General features: G+C 39.7%; 1 protein-coding gene and 1 long non-coding RNA gene across 3 annotated transcripts in view; one reads left to right on the top strand and one right to left on the bottom strand.

Annotated features, from left to right (window-relative positions):
• The first annotated feature begins 311 nt into the window (after nucleotides 1-311).
• The window catches only part of tnmd (tenomodulin), a 45,096-nt gene continuing 18,853 nt past the window's right edge, over nucleotides 312-26,554 (top strand). For both annotated transcript variants that reach the window (XM_020092525.2, XM_020092455.2), the window contains exons 1-2: nucleotides 312-470; nucleotides 4,681-4,815. In XM_020092525.2, the coding sequence (XP_019948084.1) occupies nucleotides 423-470; nucleotides 4,681-4,815 (183 nt within the window). In that variant the 5' untranslated portion in view covers nucleotides 312-422. The remainder of the gene's footprint in view (nucleotides 471-4,680; nucleotides 4,816-26,554) is intronic.
• On the bottom strand, nucleotides 16,548-25,828 carry LOC138411534 (uncharacterized). Its single transcript, XR_011244153.1, has 2 exons — nucleotides 24,686-25,828; nucleotides 16,548-16,849 (listed from the first exon to the last, which is right to left on the bottom strand). It is a non-coding gene; the product is annotated as an uncharacterized lncRNA (long non-coding RNA).

The following is a 26,554-nucleotide window of genomic DNA, read 5'->3' as shown; positions in this document are numbered from 1 at the left end:
TGAAGGAGCCACTTCAAACTATTTTTGATAGTTAAGAAAACAGGACTGAGAAGATAAGTACCTGCTGAATATTTTTTATTTCACATGCAAACTTCATCCTCCAAACAGGAATTTCTTGAAAGTTGTGAACCACTACTGTATTTTGGATCCAAGCATAGTATGTAATTTATTCAACAGTCTTTGTCTTTCAGTCTGAATCCGTTTGTGGTTTTCCACCTTTGAAAAGGCGAGCAGACAGGCAGGAGAGACATCTGCCTTGCTTCTAATGGGTATAACAAATGTTTCAGTAATTCCACTCCATCTGAAACTTCCCTCCCCTTCAGCACACTCCCAAATTACAGCAAAGGAATGAATCTTTGCAGAGCACTAGTACTTTCCCCCAGCTTAGAGTATCGGAAAGATTCCTCCTGTGGGCTTGCATCATGGAGACCTGCAGTCAATCCAGCAGTCAACAGATTCTGTGGAAAGATGTGAGTCCATTATCTTTGTGTTTGATTTATTGCACTTGCCTTTATTACAAATCAATTTAAAATAAATTCCTTTATTTACTGTCTTAATAAATGCTACATAGAATTGGAAGAAAAGTGAGAGCATCCTTTATATTCTACAGTTTAATACATTTTAGTGTTGATGACAGCAATAGTGGTTTAAAGGTGAAATAAAATCCTATGATATCATGGGACTTCTATAAAATGTGCCAGAAATGTGACTTTTGTGAAATCAGAAAAGAAGTGCTTTTTGATACCTTGCTGAGTGATCTCAGTTTTCTCAGAATAGTAATTTTCCCATCTAATTCCTGTTGGCTTTTCACCTCATCTTTTCTTCCTTTATTTCCACTCTTATATCCAGTCTCACCTGAACCATTATATTTACTTTTTATCTTTATATCCCTGCTTCCTGCACACAGGCAGCATTCAAATACACACGACGTCTTTATTAGAGACTTTATTATTGAAGAGAGGGGGAGAATGGATTTTTGGCTCTGAAACAGTTCTTTTTTTCCTTTCTCTCATATTTTAGAACTTGTGAACGATAGAAAAAAAGGGTCCATTAGAAAACTCTTTATTATTTTATATTAAAATAGTTAAAGTAAAGCAAGTTTTCTAGCAGATATAAATGATAAATGGAACCGAGGGTCATGCATGGAGAATGAATATAATCAGGGAAATCACCTATTGCTGCTTATTTCAGAAATTCATTTTTGCAGTTAAACACAAAGTGTGCAACCCAGTGTAATAAACTGCAGCCTCTGCTTGTTGGTTATTTAGGCTTGCTTCAGTTTTTTCTTGCTGTTTTCTTGAGAAAGTACTCGTTCTATGCATGATAACAGCAGGGGGCTCCAGGCGCTCTTCCACTCAAAGCTCAAAAGGAAATGCCAGGCTGACTCTGAACTCCTAAACCTTTAAACACTAGTTGGCGGAAGCTGCACTCTCAGACTGCTCACTCTGCCTCCATCCTCTGCCTTATTTCTGTCTGTGGGTCTGTCTCTCAATCCCACCTCCTCCCTTGGAGTATTCGATATTCAAAGCGCAGGCAGAGGGAGGTTTGTCCTCTAGTTAAGTTTCCACTGCTTATGCAACTTGCCATAGGAGAGCAGAGGATTGCAGCCACCTTTTTTTTTTCCTTCTCTCTCCCTTCACTCTGAAAAATTTACTGTGTGTGGAATTTCTGGCTCTTTGATTGTGGCCAACTGTTTTTCATCATGTCTCTGGAATGTATAACACTTTCATGTGCCTCAGGTTTCTCTGGCTACTGTCTCTCATATATCAACTGAGGGATGGTGAGAATTTAGATTTCATTAAATGCTGAAGGTGTTAAAACAAGAATAATGAGTCCTCTCTTTGTCCCTAACACCATGCTGCTAATGCAGAAATTGTATCCATATTCAAAAAAGACACTGTCTATTTATATGCCATTATTCCTAAATCATATTTCTGCCTAGTAGTTATGCCACCTACATACTACATTTTTAAAAGAAAAAGGAGGATATCAAATATATTTTCAGAACTATAGTTTGGGTAATTATTTTAACAGCAGACTAAGTCTAAAGGTCACAAAAAAAATCATGAAACTATTATTCAGAAATAATTCCTACACATTCTACAAAGGAGTCTGCATATTACAGTGCTGTTCAATCTGCTGCAGCTTAACCACTGTAACAACCTCAGGCACAATAGAGAGGAGCAGTCGCCTAATCGTTTTTAAAGACACAAAGATAAGCAACACCATTTTATGCAAAGTGAAGTTGGTTCATATCTGCTCTACTGTTGTCCTCTGAGACCTTGAGAAGTGCTCCAGTGTGAATGAGAAGCTTTCCTTTTTCCTTTTTTTTCCGCTGCCAAAGCCCCGGTGGAACAAAAGCCTGTATTTATTAATTTGTGACCGACTACAGCAGGCAGAGTTTTAATTTGAGGAAAAGTTTAATAAACGTAACCTTTCTGTAGCACTTGCAGCAGCCTGCTCCTCCCTGCGCTCGGAATGAGGAGGGCTATAATTCAGCCTCTCCGGTCGATACATTTTGCAGCGACAGAATCAAATGGCATCTAATACAGATAAAGAGGAAAACAGAAAAGAGGGAAATATAAATTTAATATTGAAATGATAAATCAAAGGAATACTTTTCCATTTTGCAAAATGTGCTTGAAGTGGGTATTATACATATTTATCTAATTTATCAACTGACAATGTGCTCTCATAGATACAAGCCTATAGAGAGTCATCCTCTAAATATGCAGCTCCCCTCAGGTTTACTGAGCTTTATAGTTTCAACTCACTGTTTTGCTGCCCAGTCCTAAACTTTATAATTTAGTTTTACTCTCATCACTTCATCACACAGGATTTAGCTGCAGCAGGCACATATATAAAAAACACAAGTACCTACCCACACTGCCTGTTCAGCACAGACACAGTTGGAGAGCTGGTGAACATAAGTTAAAAAGTCTGATATTTCCCTCAGGAGTCTGTAGATACCAGATACTCCAAACACTATACAGCTAGAAGACAGTGAATATTTGATATTTAGTGAATATAAACTCCAAATGAATAATAATGGTGCTCCATCACAGCTGGATGTGTGACCCATATGATGTCAATGTTGTGCTCATAACTTCTATATAATGCCTCCAAGTGGCCAAAAAACTAAAATATGGTTATCACAGTTCTGAGCTTATCTTTACATGACAAGATCAATTCCACAGTCACATCTGGAGGATAAATACAAAGCTGCTGCCAAGAAACAGCTGGTGAAGCTTAGAAAATCGGCCTACCACCACACACATATCACGCATTACCACTTCCGAATCGCCTGATTCTGTAAGAAAATTACAACTAATCTCATATAACCCCATGTTAAACCACAAACTATTAAATTATTACCTTCTGGTTGTAACTTCATACATAAAGGAACATTTTTATATGTGGGGAAATATACTTTTTCACTTTCTTGGCCAAAGTTATATTAGAGGACTATTCACATCTGTAGGCTAAAAGTGAAGCTACAGTGAAATTTAGCTTAGCCTGGAAATAAATGTGAAGGTTTCAAAATCCTCCCACCAGCACCTCAACAGTTCATTAACATGTGCTGTTCAATGGGCTTTGTGACCTTGGTTCCTGGTGGTTGTGCTAAGCTAATGACAACAATCACATAATGACGACAATCACATTTTCATGCTTTGAATAACTAATAGGTTTGTCTGCTTGACTTTGATTATCTTTGACACTTGTATTATGCTTTAAAAGAGGAATTCCCCACTCTATTGGGGCGAGTCAGGGAACAAACAGTCTTTGCAGGTGAGAGACTCATCATCATCGATCTCCCAATGTCTTCTCCACATGTTTGGTGAAACCAATGGCTGCAGATCACAGGACAGATTCTTCTGTGCTTTTTGAATCATCTCTGTCAGATGAGAGCGCAAACTGAATTGTGCTGGTTATCAGTTTAAACAGACAGGGGCAGACTGTATTTACCATTAACTCCTGTCTGACAACTGCAGAACATATGCTACATCTCTTTAGTTTATCTTTTTTTTTTACTTCAGGAATTCCCTTAATGTATATTTCCCCATGTAGAGAATTTAGATGATGGTCCCAGATTATCAATCGTGTTTGATAAAGTGAATGTAGAAAAATAAAAATAGACACATTTTCAACAACATGTTGTTGCTTGAATACATCACAAACATAATTTGAAAACATTCTCTTATTTTTGACAGATTTATAACCTTGACATTAATCTTGTCAGAATCCTGTCACTGACCTTGTCATGCAATTCCAAGGGGTGCTTCTGATTGAAACTTGCCCTGCCTCCTTCTGTGACATCACCCCTTGAAGTCATGTGATGTCCATGCTAACCCACAGTAAAAGCACTGTTCACCAGATTTTGTTCAGACAGGAATTAAACTGACTGAAGCTTAAGGTGTCCCACATTACCCAATGTCCCAGAGGGAGGAAACCGGATTTGATTGACTGGTGCCTCCACTGCCAGATGACAAGTTGAACTGTGTGCATTCATTTGTTCCTCGAAAGGTCCGAGTCGTGAAGTTATTCTGCGTTCTCCAACACTTGGCACCACATTTCAAAGTGAAAAAGCAGTGTCTTGGTTTAAGCCTCCAGCATGCTAGTCATGGTAATAAATTATTGTTTTGTGTGAGAATCAGTTTTTATGTTCTTTGTTCTTTACAGATTGAAGCGGTAAAAGAGAAGAAGGCCAAGTACTACATCTACCAGCGAGTGGCTCTAGCTCTGGTTCTGGTCTTCCTTGTTCTGGCTCTCTCTGTGTTCAGCCTGAGGTACCTGTGGAGCCCCAGTCTGGGGAAGGTAAGACCAAACATCACCTCGTTCATTGTTTGTAAGTCAACAGACGTAGTGTTGACGAGAGACAGATGAAGGACACTCTGAGTATCCACATAAGCATAAAATACAGGTTACATCACAGAAAGAAAATACACAGGTAAGGAAAATGAATGGCCACACAAAGAGCCAGAGGCCGTCTGTGCAGTCTGTATTGTATTCTGCAAGATTAAAAGATGTGGGCCAAGGAAAAGACAGCTGTGTTACGCTCTGCTCATGTTTTGGCTGTGGGATCTGTAATTTCCCGAATTCTTGGACAAAACCACAAACCACTTTCTACGGTTGCAAATGTCGGCTTGTTGCACTTATCTACTTTCTCCTCACATTGTAAACATTTTCTCTCAATGACGGCTCCTGATAACTCAAACGCTGACCCTAATTGCTGTTGACCAGAGTGGCTGCAGCAGGACTGAAACCTCTTGGCAGTGTAATTGGGATAAACTCTTGTCCTGGCAATTCATCTTGTAAAATCCAATTCAATCACATTTGATGGAGAGCATTTTCACTCAGCTCCTTTCCCATGATTTTCCCAAGAGGCCAAAAAAGCTAATTTACCCAGACTGGAAGGAAAAATCCATCAATAATTTCACGTTCAGAAACTGGATGGTGTATATGTTCTGTGCACAGCTGCGGAGGGGAGGGAAAGATGAAAATGAAATGATGGTTAAAATCTTGCAAATACATTCTGAACCCTGAATGCATAATTCTGCTTTGTCTGAACTGTACATGCCACGAGGAGGAAATGTACCATGTGGACGTTTGTTTGTTATTGGTTATAAACATGAATTTGGAAAGAATATTCTTCTATTTTTGCCAACAGTCACCTCTTAACTCAGGTTAACCAGGGTTCATCTGCACTTCCTGTGAAGTCGGTATTGTCAACGTTCTCTCCTTTCAACATAGATATGAATCACCTTTGAGCCATCTCCTTTGTCCTTGTTAAATATTTCATGCCGGAGGTAGAGCAGTCATTATTTCCACTTTAATAAGCTGTGATCATTCTCACGTGGCACAAAATGTGTTGATGGCAGAGGTTGCCCGGCGATGAATATCAAACCTGCAGACCCTGGCTTCTGCTTTAATGGGGTCTTGAGGGGGAGGCTCATTCGCTGGCCTCCACATCAGTGAGGGAGACGGAGCCACTTCAAAGAAGCATCACCTGTCAGTCAGATGGGAAGGAAGCCCCCACAGACACAGCAGGACAGTGAAACTCAGGTATGTATCGTCAGCAGAGCTATGGAGGGATCTCACTGGATGTGAACAGAAGGACTTACACAGTAGACAGATAGATATGGATTTCATGTCTTGCATGAACGTGGCAGCCGTCATCTCGTTTGGCTTTTTCGGGGAATGTGTGTAAAGCACAATGCAGAGGGACACTTCTTGACTCACCAGCTAATCCTGAGCCGCGTCTGGCATCTACATGTATTGACTCTGGGCAGCTGAGCACAGAGACCGAAGCCAAGGGGAGTGTACATAATTTATTTTAGGAAACAGTTGTGTGGGGTTTTTTTTATTCGTGCTCAAAGATATGCACTTGATTCTTGTAACTTCTCAAATGTAACTGAAGGATGGTGCTTCTATCAGAGTCCTCAAACATAGGGAATGATTCTTTACACAACAGAGACACAGATACACTTTGTAACCAGGTTTAAATCATTTCCCTGCTCATACTCCATGTATGTCAAGTCCTTATGTAAGCACAGGAGTAAATATTTCATTGACGGTAAAAGTATCGATACCTTCAAAATGTTATGAAATTAAATGTATCACAATATTAACACTTAAGATTGTACATAATTATCCAAAATACACCATTTCAGAATAATGTTCATTATATTAATCACTTAGAATTATGAATGCATTTAAATGTACATGACTTAAACGTTGCAGCTTAGTAAAAGTGGAATTAATTTCAAGTTATTTCCAGGACACACTGCTGGGTAGCTTCTGCTTTTCCTTCTGGGGACCAATAAAGTCTGATCTCAGCCTATAATATGACACCTTGATTTATTTTTTCATTGTATTATTAATCTGACTCTGAATAAAGTGGAGTTACTTAAATTATAAGTAGCTTTTAATTGTAGAGTCTAGAGGAGAAGAATGAAATAGCAGCAGCCAAAAAAGAGTAGGTTGAAGATTTAAAGAATAATTACTGTTAAACCTTGAACACTTATAAAATCCTTTGAGTTTTGTAAAGCAGGTTGAAATAATCTCACAACACAGGCGGTGTAGAGTTGTTCCAGATGGTTTAAGAAATTAGATCTCAGTATAGTTGACAAAAATGGTGATAAGATGAAGATTTGTTAATCAAATCAAAGCGCAGTATTTCTCTCTGAAATGAAGCAGATTAGACTAAAATAGCAGAAAATGGAAAAATTTAAGTACAAGCTGCTCAAAATGTAACTGTCTTTCCATCGCTAGAGGATTCAAGTCAACTGCTGTATGATGACACATTTGCCATGTCAAATTTATAAGATGATCATATGTCACTGCACATTGTGGCACTCCCACTCCATAACGGGGTACAAATGTGTTTGTAGTCACCAGAGACGTAAAAAAAGATGGATGATGTATCTCCACTTCCTCCCATTGTACAAATATATATAAATATCCAGGATACAGGTGCTGACGACCTTTCAAGCCAGAGTTGGTGCAGTAGTGATCGTGGTGTGGATCCAGTTCCATTGTGCTCCAACAATCATGACTCACTCTCAGCAAAAAAATATATAAATGACAAAAAAAATCTTTGGGAAACTTTTATTTAACATGTACTTTGACTTTTTACTTTGTTCAATGTCCCATCAGCAACATGGAGGATGTGGGGTTGCGACCTATACTACAGCCAGCCACCAGGGGGCAATCCAGATTAATTGGCTCAGGTTTTGGGGAGCTGTGATGTCGTCTATATTCAATATTGCACCAATGATTTAGTTGCAGGCAGTGTGTAATACAGTGGCACGGTTCAGGATGAACTTTTCTCTCAGCGGAAGAAACAGGAAACATCATAACTTGTGTAACCATGGTAACAATTGTAATGGTAGTAAAGTAAAATCGTTATTACAAATAATAAGCTACATGACTAACAGTGTGGGCAGTGAGGTGACAGACAAGCTAATGAAGGAAAACTTACTCTCAAGCTTTGGTGGCATTTATCTCTCTTCTTTTGGAAACATTTCATTTCATTTCAAACCCTGACCCGTGACAGCATTAATATAGACTCACAATTGGAGGTTGAGCCACTTCCACTCCCAGCTTAATGGTTTAGGATGTCACTTAATGTAGTGACCCTTGATGTGAATGCCCAAACAGAGTGGATGTGGGAAGGGAGAGGAAGTAGGGGTTCTTTTGAAAATGTGCCCTTATGTCCTTGCTTTTCTACACTCAAAGCGTGGGGGGGGGGGATGCACCAAACAACATTTGATTGCAAAGGGTCCATGGTACATATTTAAGTGGTAATCACCGTGCATGTGGGAACAGATTTAGAAGTGAAAAACAAGATTATAGATGAAGTTCCTGACGTTGTCTCCTCTCAGTTTGAAATCAGTTTTTACTGTTTCCTCCCGCTGCTTTGACAGATTCTGAGCACCGGAGAATGTGAGAGGTGCAAACTGGCTGTTAGACCCAAAATCTCTCTCACAGTTTCACAGTTATTAAGTCTGAGTCAAATAAAAAAACTAGTGGGGCACATTAGGAAGTAGTCGAATGCTCCTGAGAAGGTGGTGATGAACAGTGCGGTGCTTTACTTCCAGGTTTAATGCAAATTAATACTCTGCTCTCGGGGGATTTAAAAAAAAAGGTTACAAAGAAAAACTGACAAATCTGAAAACCCACAACTTTGACAATGACAAAGCAAAGGAAGCCCTGATGCAGCCTTCAACATAATAACCAAAACACATGGATTACAATATTGGTTAAGAAATAGCTCCAAAGATCTAGTTTTATGCTCAGTGAATTAACCTTTGCACTGGAACTCCCAAAAATTTCTAAAAAATGTCAATCATGTTACGAGCTATATCTCCAATATCACACAGTGCTTTGTCAGTAGCTCTGTAATTAGATGTCACGACTTCAGCCGCAAATACTTCTCGTCTGATCTCACACAGCTCACCAAAGCAACATGACCCCGTGCACCCGGCTTTGTATAAATAACCACAGAAAGGTAATTTGCTCTGTGCATTGTATTTCAGCATGACATGATAGTCGCCCGGGATCGTCTTTTAATTACCTGCAAACATACTTTGCCATCATTTTCTCTCGCGTGTGTGTTAGGTTATGGTTGTGTTTTTATGCATGTGATTGTGTATGCATCAGTGTTCACTGCGTGTTTCTGTGTGTAGATTAGGTGCCTCCGCATTCTCTTTTGGCTTACGGCAAATTTCTGTTTACTATGGGATCATTATTGTTCTGGGCCACAAGTCTCACTGGGGGTTTTTGCCTCCTTGTAAATTAATCCTCTGTTATTACCAGTTCACATCAGCAACTCCATGAAAGTGGAATCGGCTTGGCGAATCCAACAGAAAAGTGAAAATAATTTGCCTTGACGAAATTATTTTCAAAAATAATTTCAGAGGGGGGAAATGATGAAGTCTGTAGTGCAAAGCATCCAAAATAAAAAATGTTCACATGGTGAGATTTGACATATTTGGTGCTATTTTGAATTCATGAACCACTTTGAGCAAGATTATCTGCAGACTAGCAGCCAGGCGCAGGATAATTGTGAACATGTAAACACTGTAAACCACTTCCTGGGGAACCTTGAAAAGCTCACAGCTGCTGTTGCGGCTGTATGGCAAAACTGCCTGAGAAATACATGAATGTCAGACTTCAGGAAAGTGCTCCATTATTCAAGCTGAAATTGCATTGCTCACCTTGATGCCTTTCCCTCTCTAGTCCCAAGGTAGCTGCTGAGTTGTCGCTCCTGACGGCCTCTTAAAGGGCCTCACTGTCAGGACTGGCTTCTTTAATGAACACTGCTGCGCCTGCTGCTTTCCCACTGGTCACAGGTGTATGGCTTTTCAAGGCCGGGGGCCCTTTGTTTATTTATTGCTCGTAGATGGTGTGTACCCAACAGTTCCCTCAGTGTCCAGATGTCAACATGCAATTAGGGAGAGAGAAACAAGATTTCGTCGAATGATCTGATCGTCCTGTCGCGCAGATACCTTTTTATTTTAAAACAAGACAAGTGCTAACTTCTCATCTTGCGCGGTGGAATTATTATTCTGGGGGAAACAATGGGGCTTATCTAAACAAGATAGGGAGTCTGCCCCTCAGTCTGTACTCTTATCTGATTTCACACATCAGGCTCATTCATTCACTCATTAGCAGCCCAGTGTCCGCCATTGTTCCTCCCTGGCTGTTAAAGTAGGCCGCCATGGGCTGCCTCCTAAAACGATGCATTATTCCTTCTGCTCTGCCATGGGAGCAAACATTATGAGGGAGGGGACGCAGACCGGGAATAACAAAAGAGAGCTGTTTGGAGAGGAGTGCCTGAGGTGGGAAGGCTTCGTGGCGGCTGTGGCACATTGCCCTCTTCTGAGAGGGTGGCAGCTACAGAGAGCGTGACAGCACTGCAAAGCCTACCGGAAGTTATTTATTGTGCCATAAAGCATTTTAGTGTGTCTGTGATTTTCTTTTTAGAAGCTAGATTACATGGGTGCAGCAAAGATCTGCATCTTAATTGCCAGCACTTTATTTAGCCAAATATACCAGCAGCTCACGTGTGGCTTGTTATGTGTACAGTTCGGTGGGTAAACAGACACAAATGCTCGGCTTTTTCCTTTTTTTTGTTTTTTGCTTTGCAGGCACCGTTTCTCTCCCCTCTCTGTCTCACCAGTGTGACTGCCAAGTAGACTCCTCTGCTCTGTTGTACAATTTAGAATGTGATTGAGCTTTCACATCCACTTTCACTCTCCCAGTAAGTCTGCGCCGCTTATAGCCTCGCCGCGCATTTGCAGCCACAACGCTGGAGCGGGGAAGTGAACAGCAAACTGGAAATGCTCAGTTCATCTGTCTCAACACATTTGAGCCTGCACATCAGACATTTTTGCCATGATGTTGCTATATTCTCTGATGAATGATGATGAATAAATCCCTATTCTGCAAATGCCTGTGTCAGTGTGTTCTGCTATGTATCTGTCAGCAGCTGAAAGGTTGCATTGACTTTTTGTTAGTTTGCCCCATTAGTCACCTTGCTCAATATGTGAGGAGAGAGGCGGCATCTAAATCATTCCTGCAGGTCTCTGTCTGATGCTCAGTCTAACACTTCACATTAAATAACCTCTGTTGATTTGCTTTTTTGAAATGTGAGAAAATGAGAACTTGCAGCAGCACTAAAAGTCAGAATGTTTTTAATTTATTGATATGAATCCACATCTACCAGACTTGTTTTCGGCTTTTTCTCAGTTTGGTGAAAAAACAGCAAAAATAACACTTTTTTATTCTTAAAAACACATCTTTCATCTTGTGAAACGTCAAGTGCCTCCACAGGAAATGAGCAAAGAAAGCCTTTGTGTTTAGAGCTGTGATGAACCTCATTAAATATAAGATATTTGCCGCAGATTTTATGAATCCATAAGTGACTGAATCAAAAATGACACGCTGACATGATGGATAATGCAGCTAGCGGATCGTCCCACTGTGATTTAATGCTGCTGTCATTTCACGTTCATATGTGAACGGCACGAAAGGAAAAGGCAAGGACATGTCACTAAAGGAGGAGACACAAAAGAGGATAAACACGGCATTAACAAAGGGCTTTTACATTTTGGCTACAGTTTATAAAACACTGACATGGATATGTAGCATGCCACCAAAACATTTTCCATGCATCACTCTTCCTGTACTAGTAGAAGACGAGATACAACCAAACCAGTGAACCTCTCATCAAATTGTTGCTCCATAGCACCACTAGTGGTCAAAAACCTACAAACATTATACCGATAATTAAATTGTGCATGTCCATGTGTATGTAAAATAAAACCAAAATTCAAATGACCTTTTCCATGGAAAACATATTCACCCTATTATGTGCTGCATACATTGGCTGCATTGTTATGAACGCTGGAAGGGAGTCATCGTTGATATGAGTAACTCTCGCTGTGACTATTCAAAATGTCCTTGATAGAAAAAGGCCTGTGATTATGATGCATTTGACAACGACAAAGAGGCAAGTAGTCTGATGTTAGCAAGGCTAAAGAGGCTTGAGTTAGCGGGAATTAAAAAATAATAATTACAAGGAAAGATAGAGAGATTTTTGTCAGGCAAATGCACACCAGTCAAACCCACCTAATAAATAATCATATCTCTAACTAATCTATTAAGGTCATGGTCTGTATGGCTTCAGTGTCTACAAAACTTTATGAAATCTATTGCACTAAAGGTTTAATAATAGTAGTGCTAATACATGCCAATAAGAAATAGCCTAATGATCAACCATTTATACCATAGACTGTATATAAAGGTGCCACCGTCCTGCTCTGGAGCAAGAATTAACACCGCAGTGATTGTGGTGTGGAGCCACGGTATCGAGCTCCTGCCAATACAGGCTTTTGATCAAGTCAGTCTCAGCTGTCAATCAGTGACCGTGAAGTGAAAACTTGAACAAACATCAGTGTGATGAGATCTACCTAAAATGATAGAAACCATCTTTGAGTAAAATGTATTTAACTTGAGTTCTGAGTTTTATCCAGGTACCATCCACTATCACAGAGGTATACTGCAGCCAGCCACCAGGGGGTGATCAAAATGATTCGGCTACGCTTTTGCAGAACCATCATGTCGTCCATCTTTATATTCAGTCTATGGTGATGGTCCAGTCGCCCAAAGAGCCAGTTGAAATGGAAAACGTGTTATATTTGGAACGCCTGATGCTCTGAAGTGTCTGTGGTTTTCTTTCTTTCATACTGGATGTGTCGTTATCCTGCACTCATCACCACAAGTATGATGGATGACAGCTGCTGCTTGTCTACTGTGTCTCATTTGCCCTGAAAATGTGCTTCACTTTGTCAAACGATGGTGATAAAGCTTGTCGAGATCTTCTCCCTGGTTTCCACGGTGGCAGCAGGAATGACCCACTGACCTGCATGAGGCGCTACATTATGGAGAGTTGAAATGGATTTAGACTCTTTAAAATGCTGCACGTCCTCTGGGCCTTTGTCTCTCACTGAGATAATGTGGGGCTCATTAGATGGCTGGCAGCAACCAATAATAGCTTAGGTGAAATGTGGCAGCGTTTAATTACCAACAATGCTGACATACACCACATATTAATTTCAAAAGTCGCTCCTGCTGAGAGACAGATTTGTAATGTGTTTAGTTTGGGGACACCTCAACACTTAAGTGTATACTCTATGGTCTTTGTAATTGTAGTAAGGTTACAAATTAGGAATGTCTATATATAACACAAGGTGCAGAGCTACAGGGGGTTGTGCTGACTGGGATTTCAGGTATTTTTAAACCTGCAACAAATATTTATTAATTATGGGGAGAATATCCTGTCAGGTGCATTTTAATAAAATATAATATATATATGAGGAGAGACCAAAACTATTGAGCGGATAACAAAAGAAACTTGGTGAAAAGATGTGGTGTGGGTCAGGGAAGAGCTCATTATATTTAGGTGCGGATATGGTTGCGGACATTTTCATTGATTTCTCAGAGAATAATTCATTGATCTGATATTCATGAGTGTGTGCAATTTGGTGCAAATCCAAATAAAAATCTGGATCTAGTGAATTGAAATATTGTTTCATAAGGGAACTGTTAGTTATGGATTTCTAACCTGCCTGAATATGTCTGATGGACTGTTTTCAGGCTTTGTTGCTTGTCTATTTGAGGCCTTAGATCTCTGTAGGTTATTCAGTAATGTAGTCAGTGATTCTCAGTGATAGAAGGAAAAAAGTTACCTTTTCTACCCATCATACAGTCCAGGGTTTACATCTTAGGTATTCTCAGGATCTTTGAAACATCTGCTTTCAAACCAGATTGTTCAAATGTTTGCCCGGCTTGAAGCCAACACTTAAAACCAACATTTCCAGAGGCAGAGTTTTTCTTTTCTGCTCCTCTTCTTCGCTGAAGGTATCCCCTCCAGACGTCTGTGCGATCATGGACCTACATTTTGAAGGAGTAGCTTATAACCTGCTGATAAACTGGGTTGTACGGAGAGGTCTGGGTTTACTATGTTCACAGATAAAGAATATATGAATGAATAAGAAAATGTAGATCATCTAAGGGTCGCCCCTACATTATGTCCTCTCCATCAGAAAAATACAATCTCTCTGTAAATAATAATCATTGCTGATAAATACTCAATAAGGCTCAGATAAAATGGTCTTTACTTTTAAACATTTGACTTGAAGTGGACACAAAGTGATGGTAAAGTTTACAGAGGTCAAGAAGGGGCAGTAAATGTTTACGATAAGATAAACTTTTTTGATGCCACTTGGAGGTAATTCACTTTTTACAGCAGCAGATGATCATAATGAGGTGGACAAGGGAACATGTGGGAGTATAAATTAGAATAAAATTGGCAATAAACTTAAAAAAATTGAAAATATATACAGTACATATTATACACATTTCACAACTGACAGAATAATTAAATAAGAAAAGCAGTGGAACATAATGATGATGAACAAAGATGGCTTTTGTGCACTTCATGCAATATTATGATTATTATTATTATTATTATGATATTGAAATAAATGTACCCATGTATATTCATATATATACTGTCATAAGTACATGGTACGTACATGTATAGCAGGTATACAATATGAATATGAGTATAACAATTGAATGTGTTATATATGTATGAATAGGAAACCCTTTCACAGCAGTATACTAAATAGTAATATACTATATATAGTACAAAAAAGATGAGTAAATATATAAGTAGTTATCGATTCACAATGGTAAAAAATATTTTTTTTAAATACATATATATATATATATATATATATACATTGTAATTAAATCCATATCGTATTGTAAACTATTGTGAAATGAATAAACAGGACCAAATTGAGAGAAATTCTGTTTGGTTTCTTTCTGTAATTTTCCTCATTTCCAGGATGAAAACATCAGCTGTCCCCTCTCTCTTAATTGTCTGTTCCCAAACAGTTGTAATGACAGTGACGACCCTTCATTTGTTCTTTCACTGGCTGCTCAATTTGCATGTCTTTCATCGGGGGCCGTCCACGATGGGACACGTAGGTTTGATAATAAACTGCGCCGAGCCAAATTATGACATTCCTGTTTTGAGGTTTTTTTTAATAGCATTAGACAATGTTAAGCTGTAAAAATAATCGCAAACTCACACCACTGGGAGCATAATGCGCTGTGTTCCTCCAATGGGTCTTCAAAGTATTTTTCAGTTTTTTTAAAAAGAAGGGCAGACTGGCGCTGACATGCAACCCACACAGGGGCCATGGCAACAGACCGAGAGCTTCTCATCAGTACCCATAGTCCCAGTGTGATAGCCCAGTGTCTCTGCATAGGACTGTCAACCCCTCTTTTATTGTGTCTTCAAGGCAGAAGCATGGTGTAAACAATGTTTGAACAATTATGAGGCTGTATGTCTCCCAGCAGCTTTGTTAGGAATTGTTCTAACAGTCCACCTTATTACAGGCATGGCTGGTTTGTTCTATATGTTCGAAAGGCACAGATGAAGTCGTGATGGGGGGAGGATTTGCTGCTCCGTAAATATCAGCCGTGCTCTGATCATAAAAGCAGAGAGGTGGTCGCACTCTCGTTACAGCAATTCCAACTTTGATCACAGTGACTGAGCCACAGATGTCTGCCGAAGCTGCCGTTGTTGGCCTTTGTAGCAGAAACTGTGTCTTGGCATTTTCGCAGTAAGCTGAAGGTACACTGGCTGATAATGCTTTTCACGCACAATTTTAAATGCATACGTTAGCACGGAGGTAAATGCGCCACACGTACAACTGATAAATAGAAATGCAAGTATCTATTGTCAGCTTTTGGAATATTGTATATTAATGTGTCACATCCCCAATACTGAGTGAATGTAAGCAAATGGAAAACCTTTCTACCTTTCTGAACAACAAGAAATCCAGCCCTCACCCATGTTACTTAGACTTTTACTTTTAGTGGCTTAAAAACTTTCCAGTTGTTGTTAATGTCGTTCATCTGGCCAAATTATTGCCTTGCATCTAAATGATCCAAATTGCAGCCTCACAGCTCTCACAAGCTGTTTCTTAAATGCCACTTAGCTGCTGGATCCCTGAGTGTGCTCTTGTTGATTTATTAGGAGGTGGAATGGCTGAAAACCAGCAGAGCGACAAGGAGACGTATCCACTATAGAGGTCACTTCCTTTGTGACGGTCTGCCTCGTAGTTCAGATGCTGGCAGACGCTGCTTGCAGTCTTTTGTCTGCTGGAGTCTGTTTCAGATTCTGAGATATGCATCTGAATGCATCTGAATCTCCAGGGGATACCTTTGATGAATATTTCATAAACCACAACGGCCCCTTTATTACAGGAGACTGGTCGTATTCAAATAATGTGTTCACCTCAACAATAAGCAACAGGATTCATTCAGCGCTCCTGACAAGGAGCAGATTGTTCCTCAGCTCGGCACAGTGGTTACTTGGCAGCAGAAGGCATAAAGGGAAGATGCAGCACGGAACAATGACAGGCAGGGAAAAAAAACAACACGACACAGTCACAGCCAAGGCCTTTGTGTTGTTTAACTTCATTTAATTTTTTTACTACTTTTTACTGGTTGTTGCTGCTGCTGAACATTTCTGATCTCACATTGGCTTGTGGAATTTGGTGTACCCTCGTTTCTCGTGTCCTGAAAAAGGTGGTTTACCAGCATCTTTAAAGGCCGTGTGAAGTCCCTCTGTTCTCTCTTCCAGTTGGCAGGTGAAGATGAAAAAATACCTCTTGGACATTTTGGAAGCTCGTTTTTTCCCCATGTTATTGAGGTGAAGAAAAATACGCCAGTATTTCGTCTTTCAGGTTTATCTGGGGTTTCACTAAAATGTAAAAAGAAATATGTTGAAAGCAGATCAAACATGGTTAAATGTAAGTTAGCGACATTTCATTTTCTGCCAGGATAAGGTCTGTGTCACATTCGCTTGAAGAACTTTGTATCTTGACAAACCTCTGTGGCATATTTATAGAGCACGCAGTGTGTATGTGTGTGTGTGTGTGTGTGTGTGTGTGTGTGTGTTGAGGATTTTGTAGCAAAAAGAAAGGAAATATGTACTTTTTAAGCAAAACATCCAGGGAAATGTTGTATTCCCTGAGCTATGCTACAAAGAAAATCAACTCTTTGTTGTTTTCACTTTGATTTTAACTGAGATCATAGAAACAAACAACAAATCGAACAACATGTGCTGGGCCATGAGTTTGTTTCACAATAGTGTGTTGACCAAAAGGACTGTACAGTTCCCCTAGTTCCCCTTGCCCTCCTCCCTCCTGAACGCAGCACTATTATGGGCACAGTAGCACGTTCCAAGGTGATTTATTGCCAGAAAGAGCTCAAGTTGTTTAAAATGACTGGTGTGATTAGTCATATGTGCTTCAGAGCTGGAAACGGGGGTGCACGGTGCTCCTGTAAATTAACAGCAGCTGCAGACTGTAGTCGACCACGGCAAGGTGGTCAAACGTGGTAAGCGGCAGAGTCGCCAGGGGACGAGGAGAGAAAGTTGGTCATTACACCCCTTTCAGGTATGAGTAGGTTGACAGTAGGGAGAGGTAGGCGACATCCAAGATTCAGAGGCTCCACAATGAACTGATTCAGGCAATAAAAATAAAACAGGAGAAGTATGATAGTCTGCGAGTTCTGCCAAAATTCCACTTGAGTTACTGCCCAGATCTGCTCCATATATCCCACAAGCCCCCAAATATCGCCACGCTCCATTATTCCAGAGAAAAAGCTGCACCTGGAAAACCTTTCTATTTGGTAACTGCTTTGTTTTTTTTTTGAGCATTACTTCCTTCATTCCTGCACCTTTTCTGCATGTGCCTCCTCAGAGCTCACCAGAAAAAACAACACAGAAATCTCTGGGGTATTCAGGTGCGGGGTGGAGCAGCAGGTAGACGCAGGCTTTTACGCATTAATTCCTCTGCATCTCTCTTATCACCAAAAGCTCTCTGGACATCACTTTTTCATCCTAAGATATTTGTTTTTTTGTTCACATGCTCATTATCCCCCCTTGGATAATTCTTACTTCAGGAGTGTTTTTGTGATGAAATGTCTTTTTGGTAAATGCACTTTCCTTTAAATTGTGGCAGCATCACATTCTGGTCTTTTAGATTTTCTATCAGTGGGGGATTTTTATTCCTCTTCTTTGTCTACGGGGGATTTTTGTGATTTTTGAACACCGGTGCTAAATGGTGAGAATAGAAAAAAGCTTTTTGCTCTTTGCTCCCATGAGACTTGCTCCACAATCTGACCTTAAACGTTTTAAGGTCTTTATGTGTGTTTCTGTAGAAATGTCTGAGGGACATGACACTTCATATCTACTAGAATAAGAGAAATACAGTATCAAACAACAGCATCGGCTCAGGAGGGGGGTGCATTGCCAGGGGCTGTTTGTTTTAATAGCGTTAATGTGGTATGGGAAGAAGGCTCCATTAAGCGTTTGCTGCTTGACACGTTCAAGCTCAGTCTTTGAAAGGCTAATGACCTTAGCATTTTCTTTAACTGGCCTTTGGCATTGGCAGCTGCAAAACATTTTAACATCAAATTGATGCTGAAAGTAATTGCTTGGGTGAATTCCCAAAAGCACTCTAACCTCATGCCAACCTAGTTTTATCTTTTCATCTAATCCTACATACACCACATAGTCGGATTGTGATTTTTGTATGGCTTCCAAAAAACATTAAACTACAGCAAAGATGCATTAGTTGAAGCTCAAATGTGCAGCAACATCATAAATTTTAGCGAGATCTAAAGAACTTTACATAATTTTTTATATCAGTAGATGAGAGTTAAAACATGAATCGGTGTGTGTTGCTGTTATTCATAGAATTTCCTAGAGATAAAAAAAGAGGGAAAACTTGGGCGCTGTTACTTAATTGCTCGCATCCAGCTATTTACCTCCTCATATAACAAAACCACCAAAAGGCCTGGTGCTAATTACAATGCGGAAATGTTTCAGTGCCTCACAAATGTTTATATTTAGAGTCTGAATTTGCGTCCTTTCATTACACACTGACTGGGTACAGCTTCCAGACTAAAGTTGAGACTACTTTGGCTTTATATTTGGAAGAAAAAAATCCTTCTGAATTTGCTTCCAAGAAAGCTCTGTGGACGTTGATCTGTGTTCTGCATATTTTATTGACTCAATATATGAATTGGCAGAGTTTAACATTAAATAAACCCTTGGTCTTGTCTTGAATATGTAGTAGACGACTCAGAGCACACGTTTTCTTTTCTGTGATGCATGTTTACAAAAAATATAAGTAGGAAATAGTAACTGTTTTATTAGCAGCAGTTTAAAGTTGAACATTCTCCTTTACTGTCATAGACTGTAAATAAGGATGGATGACATGACAGCCAAAGCATCTTGATCAGCGCCTGGTTGCTGACTGCAGAATAGCTCATTAACACTGCATCCTCCATGTTAACAGATGGGACATGGGCCTATTCAAAATAGAAAACACAAAAAGATGGTTTCTGTCATTTAAGGTAGTTCGTGTTCATTGTCGCAGGAGGTTTTAGTTGAATTAGTTATGTGCTGTTGTAAAAAACAGAGCTAAACATCATGAGCGACAGCTGAGACTGACTCACAATTGGTGGAGTATGTCTGTCGACTAAATACCACAGCTTCACCATGATCACTACTGCACGAACTCTGGCTCCAAATGACGTCAAATCAATGGTATCAACTGACCCTTGATACCCTGAAACCATCCCCCGACTGCCACTTTGTCTAACAAAATTCAAACTGTATGTAAAAAAAACTTGAAATTTAAAGAAACATCCTGGTCCACATCCTGGAGGAAACCCTTACTTAAGAGTAAAAGTGCCAAATCCCCTGGCTCCTAACTAACATTGATGTAATTGACAAGACTCCGAGGTCTATTTCAACTGTTGACGTCTGCCGCCTGATAGCAGCTGCTACGCTACATATAAAAAGCAGAGGACTGGATAATCGCAGCCTCGGCTTGTGTCTCTCACACTGGTGGTGTTAGCATCATTAAACCAGATAAGAGCCAAAAAACACAGTCAGACATGTACAAGATTTATTCTTCTTTCGCGGAAGTAAACACAAAACTCTGGGCCACCGACAAACGAGCTGTATTTAGAGCATATCAGGATGTTCAGGGCTGATGAGCATTAACGTTAATAAACAGAAGGGACACAGCTACACACACACACACACACACACACACACACACACACACACGCACACACACACACACACACACACACCAGAGACTGTCTTATAGCAGAGCTGCAAAGTGACTCTCTCAAAGGACCATAAATGTGCTTCTAGTTACTGTCAAACCCACCACAGACTCTGCCTGGCAGAGAAAAGGGAAAGTCCAACCGTATCTTCTCATGGCTGGTTAGCTCTCTGTCCAACGCTACACCGAGCAACGGTCAGTCAGCCCCCCCCCCCATGTCCCCCTGACCCTTCAGGTCACACACTACGTAGTCATGAGGCCAAAGCTCCAACAGTCACTGCTCCATCACTCCTCTGTTGTCTTTTTTAAAACATGCTGGGAGAAGCTAGAGTGTATATTTATGTATTACTATTTTGCAACAGCGTTTTCTATTAACATAAGAATGTATCTGGCAAACAGCGAAATGTTCAGATAATGTAAGCTGTTAAAACAAAAAGTTTAAATAATGCTGTGGTCACTACAAATGCAGGTTGAGGAAGAGGAAATTAATGTTGACAGTATCAACATTTTTGCAGCTTGTCAAATATGTAAATGAAGAACAGTTCAGCAGAAAAACTTATTTTATATATATATTTAATTTCCTCCAAAACATTACTGTTGTTTATAAATGTAATTGTATGTGTGTGAATATTACAGCTGTGAACAGTTGTAGAGAGGAAAATGAAAACCTGTAGCATACTTTACAAGAAAATTAGAATATAGAATTTTTGTATATTTTATAAAAAGTCAGGTGTAAAAAGCTTAAGATTCACTATATGAAGTCGTTCTGTAGAAAATGTTGTTTTCTAGTATATTGTGTCATTTTCTGTTGAAGACACTGAAACAAAGGATAATTCAGTGTCGTTCTAAATGACTCATTTACAGCCACATGCTGTATTTCCACCGTTAGCAACATGCTGCACCTTGCTGTGTTCTGCTTCCTGTCAGGTCGTCTTCATGGAGATTAATGTCATGCGCTGCCAGTGAGCTCATTTTACCCTGTACCGACTAAGTTGATGATGCATTAGTGACTGACCGGTATTTCCTAAATTGAATTTTCTGAGCTGAGGCCTGTCCAGAAACCACTGTCTGCATTCAGCTGGCATCACCAAACAGCAACCTGCATGTGTCTGGCAACTCACAGACCATTCTTACTTCATTTATCCAAATTCTCCAGGCCTTGGGAGTTGACAGGCTCAGTAATCAGTGTCCACAAGCATAATCCGCACGGTCTCAAGACACCACACAATCAGATCCCCCTCCCCCTCTCTCCTCTCCCTCTCCATCTCTCACGTCTTATAAATAAAATCACCTTGCTAGTGAAAATGCCTGCACAAGTATGCAAACTGTACAGTGTCTGAGTGAATGACAACATGTGTCTGCATGTATGAAAACCATCTGCACTCCTGGGTAGAGAATCTATACCGGCTATAATTATTTCCCTCGTGGATCCTAGTTTTCAAGAAGTATCTCCATAGGAACCTGCACCTGTTTGTCTCTCAGCTTAACGTGGCTGCCAGGTTTGTTTTCATTACCTGCAATGTTTCTCGTGCAGGGTGTGTGTGTTTCTTTAATTGTCATTATTCAGGGGAAAGATTAATTATTCTGGCAGAAACCGTGTTTGCTGCCATTTGTAAAAGGTTACACCTCTGCAGTGGCAATTTCCAAACTGTCTGACAGAGATGTTCCATTTTTACTCCTGAGAAAATGAGAAACTGTAATGACAAAAAATCCTGACATTGCCAACCAAGAGTGCAACCAGAGTACTTGGGAGACATTAGTCGTTCTCATGTGACTGCCCATGTGAAGAGACTTGAGCTCTGAAAATAAGTCTGCTGCAGGACAAGGAGCCAACACGAGAGACGGGGGACACGGAGAGAAATAGAGCTTCCTCTGCATCACTGGCAACAAAGCAGAGTTGATCATGGCCAGCTGTTCTGAACTGAAACTCTGAAAGTGTTTGTCTTTTATACCTGGGAGACAAACTTTATAACAAAGGCATTTTTCTCTTTTTTGGTTCTGTAACCTATTTAGGCCACCTGACACTTTCACCAGGAAAGAAAGCTTGATCTAATAATAATAATAGTGATAATAATAATACCTAACAGATGTAATTCCTGGACTATAAACCACATATAAAAGCTCTTCAGACAACAACATATCCAATCTTAAATGTCTGCTGCCTTCTATGTAAAGTACCCTGAGATAATGTTTGTTATGATTTGGCACTATACAAATAAAATTGAATTGAATTGATATCTTTACTAGTTTTCCATTAAACAAACAGTATTCTGAATTCTGCCTCCAAGCTGTTCCCAGACATGGACTCTGGAATATGTTTACAAATTTGTATTTGGATGTATTCCAAATTTATTTTCAGTTTTGCATCCATTGCATGTTAGAAACGTCACAGTAGTTGTTGAATCTTAAACATTTAGTTTCAGCCAACTCACCTGTTAATGATAAATTACTGCTTTGATGCATTTTAACCAGGCCTTCGTGTCAATCACAGCACAAAGACAGTTTTGAATGATATTAGTTATAACACTGACTCAGTTAAAACATCAATTTTAGTAGCTGTTGGAAAAATTAAGGTGGGGTGGTGACGCAGCCCCTCTTACGACTGCGGACTATGTACGAGATGTTCACCAGACATTTTATTCTGGGCTGGCAGAAGAAGGTTGAGTAAATGTGAGGAGCAAGTGACTCAGATATTCTCACGTTCAGCCCCTCCAGAAAAAACTTTAGGAAAATGTCCGGAATTCGGCACATGTCTGAAAATAGCTTGAGACACATCAAACTCTGAGTGACTCACAGACAGCACGACTCTCTGTAGCTTCCTTGTCAGTCAAACCCGGATTCTCCTGAAATGAAGACATTTTAGCTTCTGGCCATCAATTATAGCTAAATGTGTAATTCAGCGTCTATTTAAAGGAGCTCTTAAAGAGGGAAAACTCCACCGGTTAACACCACAAAATATGATTGAAATGTGAACCCACTACCAAGGTTTTAAACACAGTAAAAACCAAAGCTCTATAATTTAAATTATAGCCAGTTGAAACACACACAAAATACATAATCATATTTAAAAGTCATCTTCAGTATTTTATATTGTCAATAAAATACATGACAGGAACATTTGCAGTTGCCATAAAAGAAAAGGTTCAGGTGTTATGAAAAAAAAAAGTGATTTTCCCTTTCTAACATGCCTTCATAGAAAAAGGCCTCAAACCTACTGAGTGTGGATTCTTGAGGGTGTACACTTTTTGTTTAAGTTTTCTGCAAAGGTACAATATAAAACCGAAAGGATATGAAACTCCTGCAGCTCTCACTATTTAACCTGTGACTGTCAGTTGCTCAAAAGTGAAATTTATTTTTACACAAATACATATATACTATGTGTTTTAACACCAGCAAGGACCTTAAAGTACTAAACTAAAAGGACTCCGTGTTCAACGGTGTGACTGTCGAAGCTGCTGGGCTCCCCAATTTATCACAGGGCTGAATATTGCTCCCTGGAGGCCTGATGCACTGCAGCGCTCACGCCACCTTTCCCCTTCACGCAGCCCATCCTTCCTACCCCCGTCACCGGAGCTGGGTAGTAACACAATGTCCGTACTGCAGTTTAAGAAACATACGAGTGACTGTATTAAGTTACAGTTATAGTCTATAGAGTCTAGTGGGTAATTAGTATGCTTACATCATTTGAATCAATAGATAATATACTATAGATTATTTTGAAATTTTGATCTGCCTTATTCAAATTTTTAAAAGTAGACGAATTGTAGATTAGTTGATTTTTTAGTTTCCTTGCTGATCAAATGTCCAACCTTGTTAATTACTGAGACTGAGCCAAGTTGCCAGACAAACAAACCAGTTAAAGCAATTTATTTATTTGTATATATACATGGCAAGTTATTTCTATTCAATCATGGATTTATTCACCTGAATGTCTTGGAATGATCGTTAGCTTCGTCTGTGAACCACGGGAGATTTACATTCATGTCATATCTTTTTCACAAAGTTGATGCTGTGGGAAAACAGAAAGTGAAAAAATGCTGATATTGAAAGTAATTTAACTCTGCTCAGCTTTTTACTGGTTTTAGCTCTAACTAAAAATTTGGAAGTCATCTTAAGTATTTAAAATAACTTACAAATTAAATGTAGGGGCATGTGTTTTGTAATCGGTATTGACATACATTTGAAAAGTAAATTACAACTAACACTGCCTCCATCCCAACCTCCCCACTCACCGCCTCCACTGTCATCCCCACCCACCCGTGAGTGACAGGCATCTAGTTCTGCCTGACTGGATCCTCCATCTTTTAACCCTCAAGGACAACTAAGAGGACATATTGTCATCAACTCATCTCCCTCATTCCCACGACCGCCTCCTCTATAGATGCACAAATGCACACATGCTCTCGGTCTCTCCGCACACACAGTCAGAGTATGAACAGCAACCCACTCACCTGTAACACCGTCTTCATGACCTTTGTTTAATGTCCTCGGGTGCCACACCAGAACCTATTCACAGAAACAACCCTGCGGATCTGGTGGAGCCTGCCACCTCTCATTCACATTGTGAGTCCGTGTGTGAAACCATCTAGGTGGAGGTTGTTAAGAACCACTTCAGACAGAAACCTTGAACAAAAGAAATAAACAAGGCATTGTCTGTGAAGGCCCCGGCACAGATCACCTCACACTCCTGAGCTCCAATGTTTTCCGAGCTGTGGAGATGTGAATTCTTTATTTCATGCTGTACGACCGTGTGAGGCATCTCACGCTGTTAGGAAAAAAGACCAGCTGTACCAGAGGGATATGGGACTTTTTGTGAGGCAGTTTTTTTCCAAATAAATAACAAGTTTGGTTTCGTAGCAATGTTGCTTTGACAATCAATGTCCATTTCACGCTGCTATTGTTTGCAATGTAACCTTTAAGTGATCGAATGCACTGTTAAAAATAACAAAGACATACACAGACGTCACCGTACTGTTGTCATAGTTTGCTTTCTTATAAACTGCTCTTACTCCTGCAAGTTGTTTTTTGCACTTCGACATGTTCTTACAAGTTGTAAAGCTGGTGAGACAACAGGGAGCCTGTATTCAACTTCAGATTGGAGACTGTTGCCTTCAGCCACAGTCAGGAAGCTCTTTTGAATTTTGAAAATGTCAAATCCCAGAAATCAGGAAATGTGATTTCAGAGAGCTGTGCAGTCGTTCAAAGAGTGCCCACTTTTATTAACAGAGACAGACTCCTCTGAAATACTGGTATTTATAAGACAGGCAGAGAGTAAACAGATGTTACGAAGGATAGTTCTTTTTAATAAAGTAAAAACAAAATAACTCCTTATTATATGTATAGTTTACAGTGCTGTGTCTATACTCTGATAAGCTTATCGGTATTTTCATATAAGCTATCTGGAAACAGAAAATAATTGTAATAATCATGCAGAGAATTATCACCTGACTGCAGTTGCCCTCTGCCTGTCAGCATGTTTTATTTTAGCTGAGGTGTGACAAGCCACAACTTTACAGTTTTAGTTCATTCTCACTCATCACATGGTGCGATGTAAAACCTCTGTACACTTCCTGTTCAGTGGCCAATGGCAGCCAGTGTAGTGAACGTCAACCAGACTAGTTTGAAACTTACTGATGTTCAAGGAGGAAATTTTATTGATGTTCTGACGTCTGTATGAACGTGAAAAAAGTAATTCCTCTTCTGCCAAAAGGGCTTCAATATAAAGGACCAATTAGAGGCATTGTCAAAATAAAGGCTAACAGGAAGTAATCAGCTTTGTTACAGACCAGTGCTGCCAGATGTACGATCAACAATGCATGATGTACGATAATTTGATCATTTTGTGACACTTTGTATTATCAGTTGTAAAATATGGATCGCTTCCTACACATCTCTTCTTACATGACGTGAGCCAATCATGCTCCTGATGACGAATGTGACCGACACATTGCGAGCTCAACAAAAGTTCTTCCTGTCTCATGTTTCAAAATAAGAGCCCTGTGCCCTGAAAAAAAGGATTGTTTCTGCACACTAAATCTCAGCAAACGTCTGTTTTGAGCATCACATCCCTACTCTGGTCTTGTACGATAATTTTTATAGTTTGAAAGCAGTTTCAAATGTATTAAAGTCTTAATATAGTTTTTCTGAGTTCTTGTAAGTTAGTGTAACATAAATTGGAGCTGTTCTTATGTGCTGGCCTTCGTATATCATATTGGAAACCAATTAACTTTCACTGCTCTAACTTTTTTGCAGCCAAGGGACAGGTTCAGTGAATTAATACATCAGAAATAGTACGAACTGAGTAAATCATAAAAAAACAA

The sequence above is a fragment of the Paralichthys olivaceus genome, chromosome 9 (assembly GCF_024713975.1).
Source record: "Paralichthys olivaceus isolate ysfri-2021 chromosome 9, ASM2471397v2, whole genome shotgun sequence".
In the NCBI taxonomy this organism is placed as follows: domain Eukaryota; kingdom Metazoa; phylum Chordata; class Actinopteri; order Pleuronectiformes; family Paralichthyidae; genus Paralichthys; species Paralichthys olivaceus.
The sequence above is the reverse complement of the archived record's forward strand: the minus strand, read 5'-3'. Positions and strand labels throughout refer to the sequence as shown.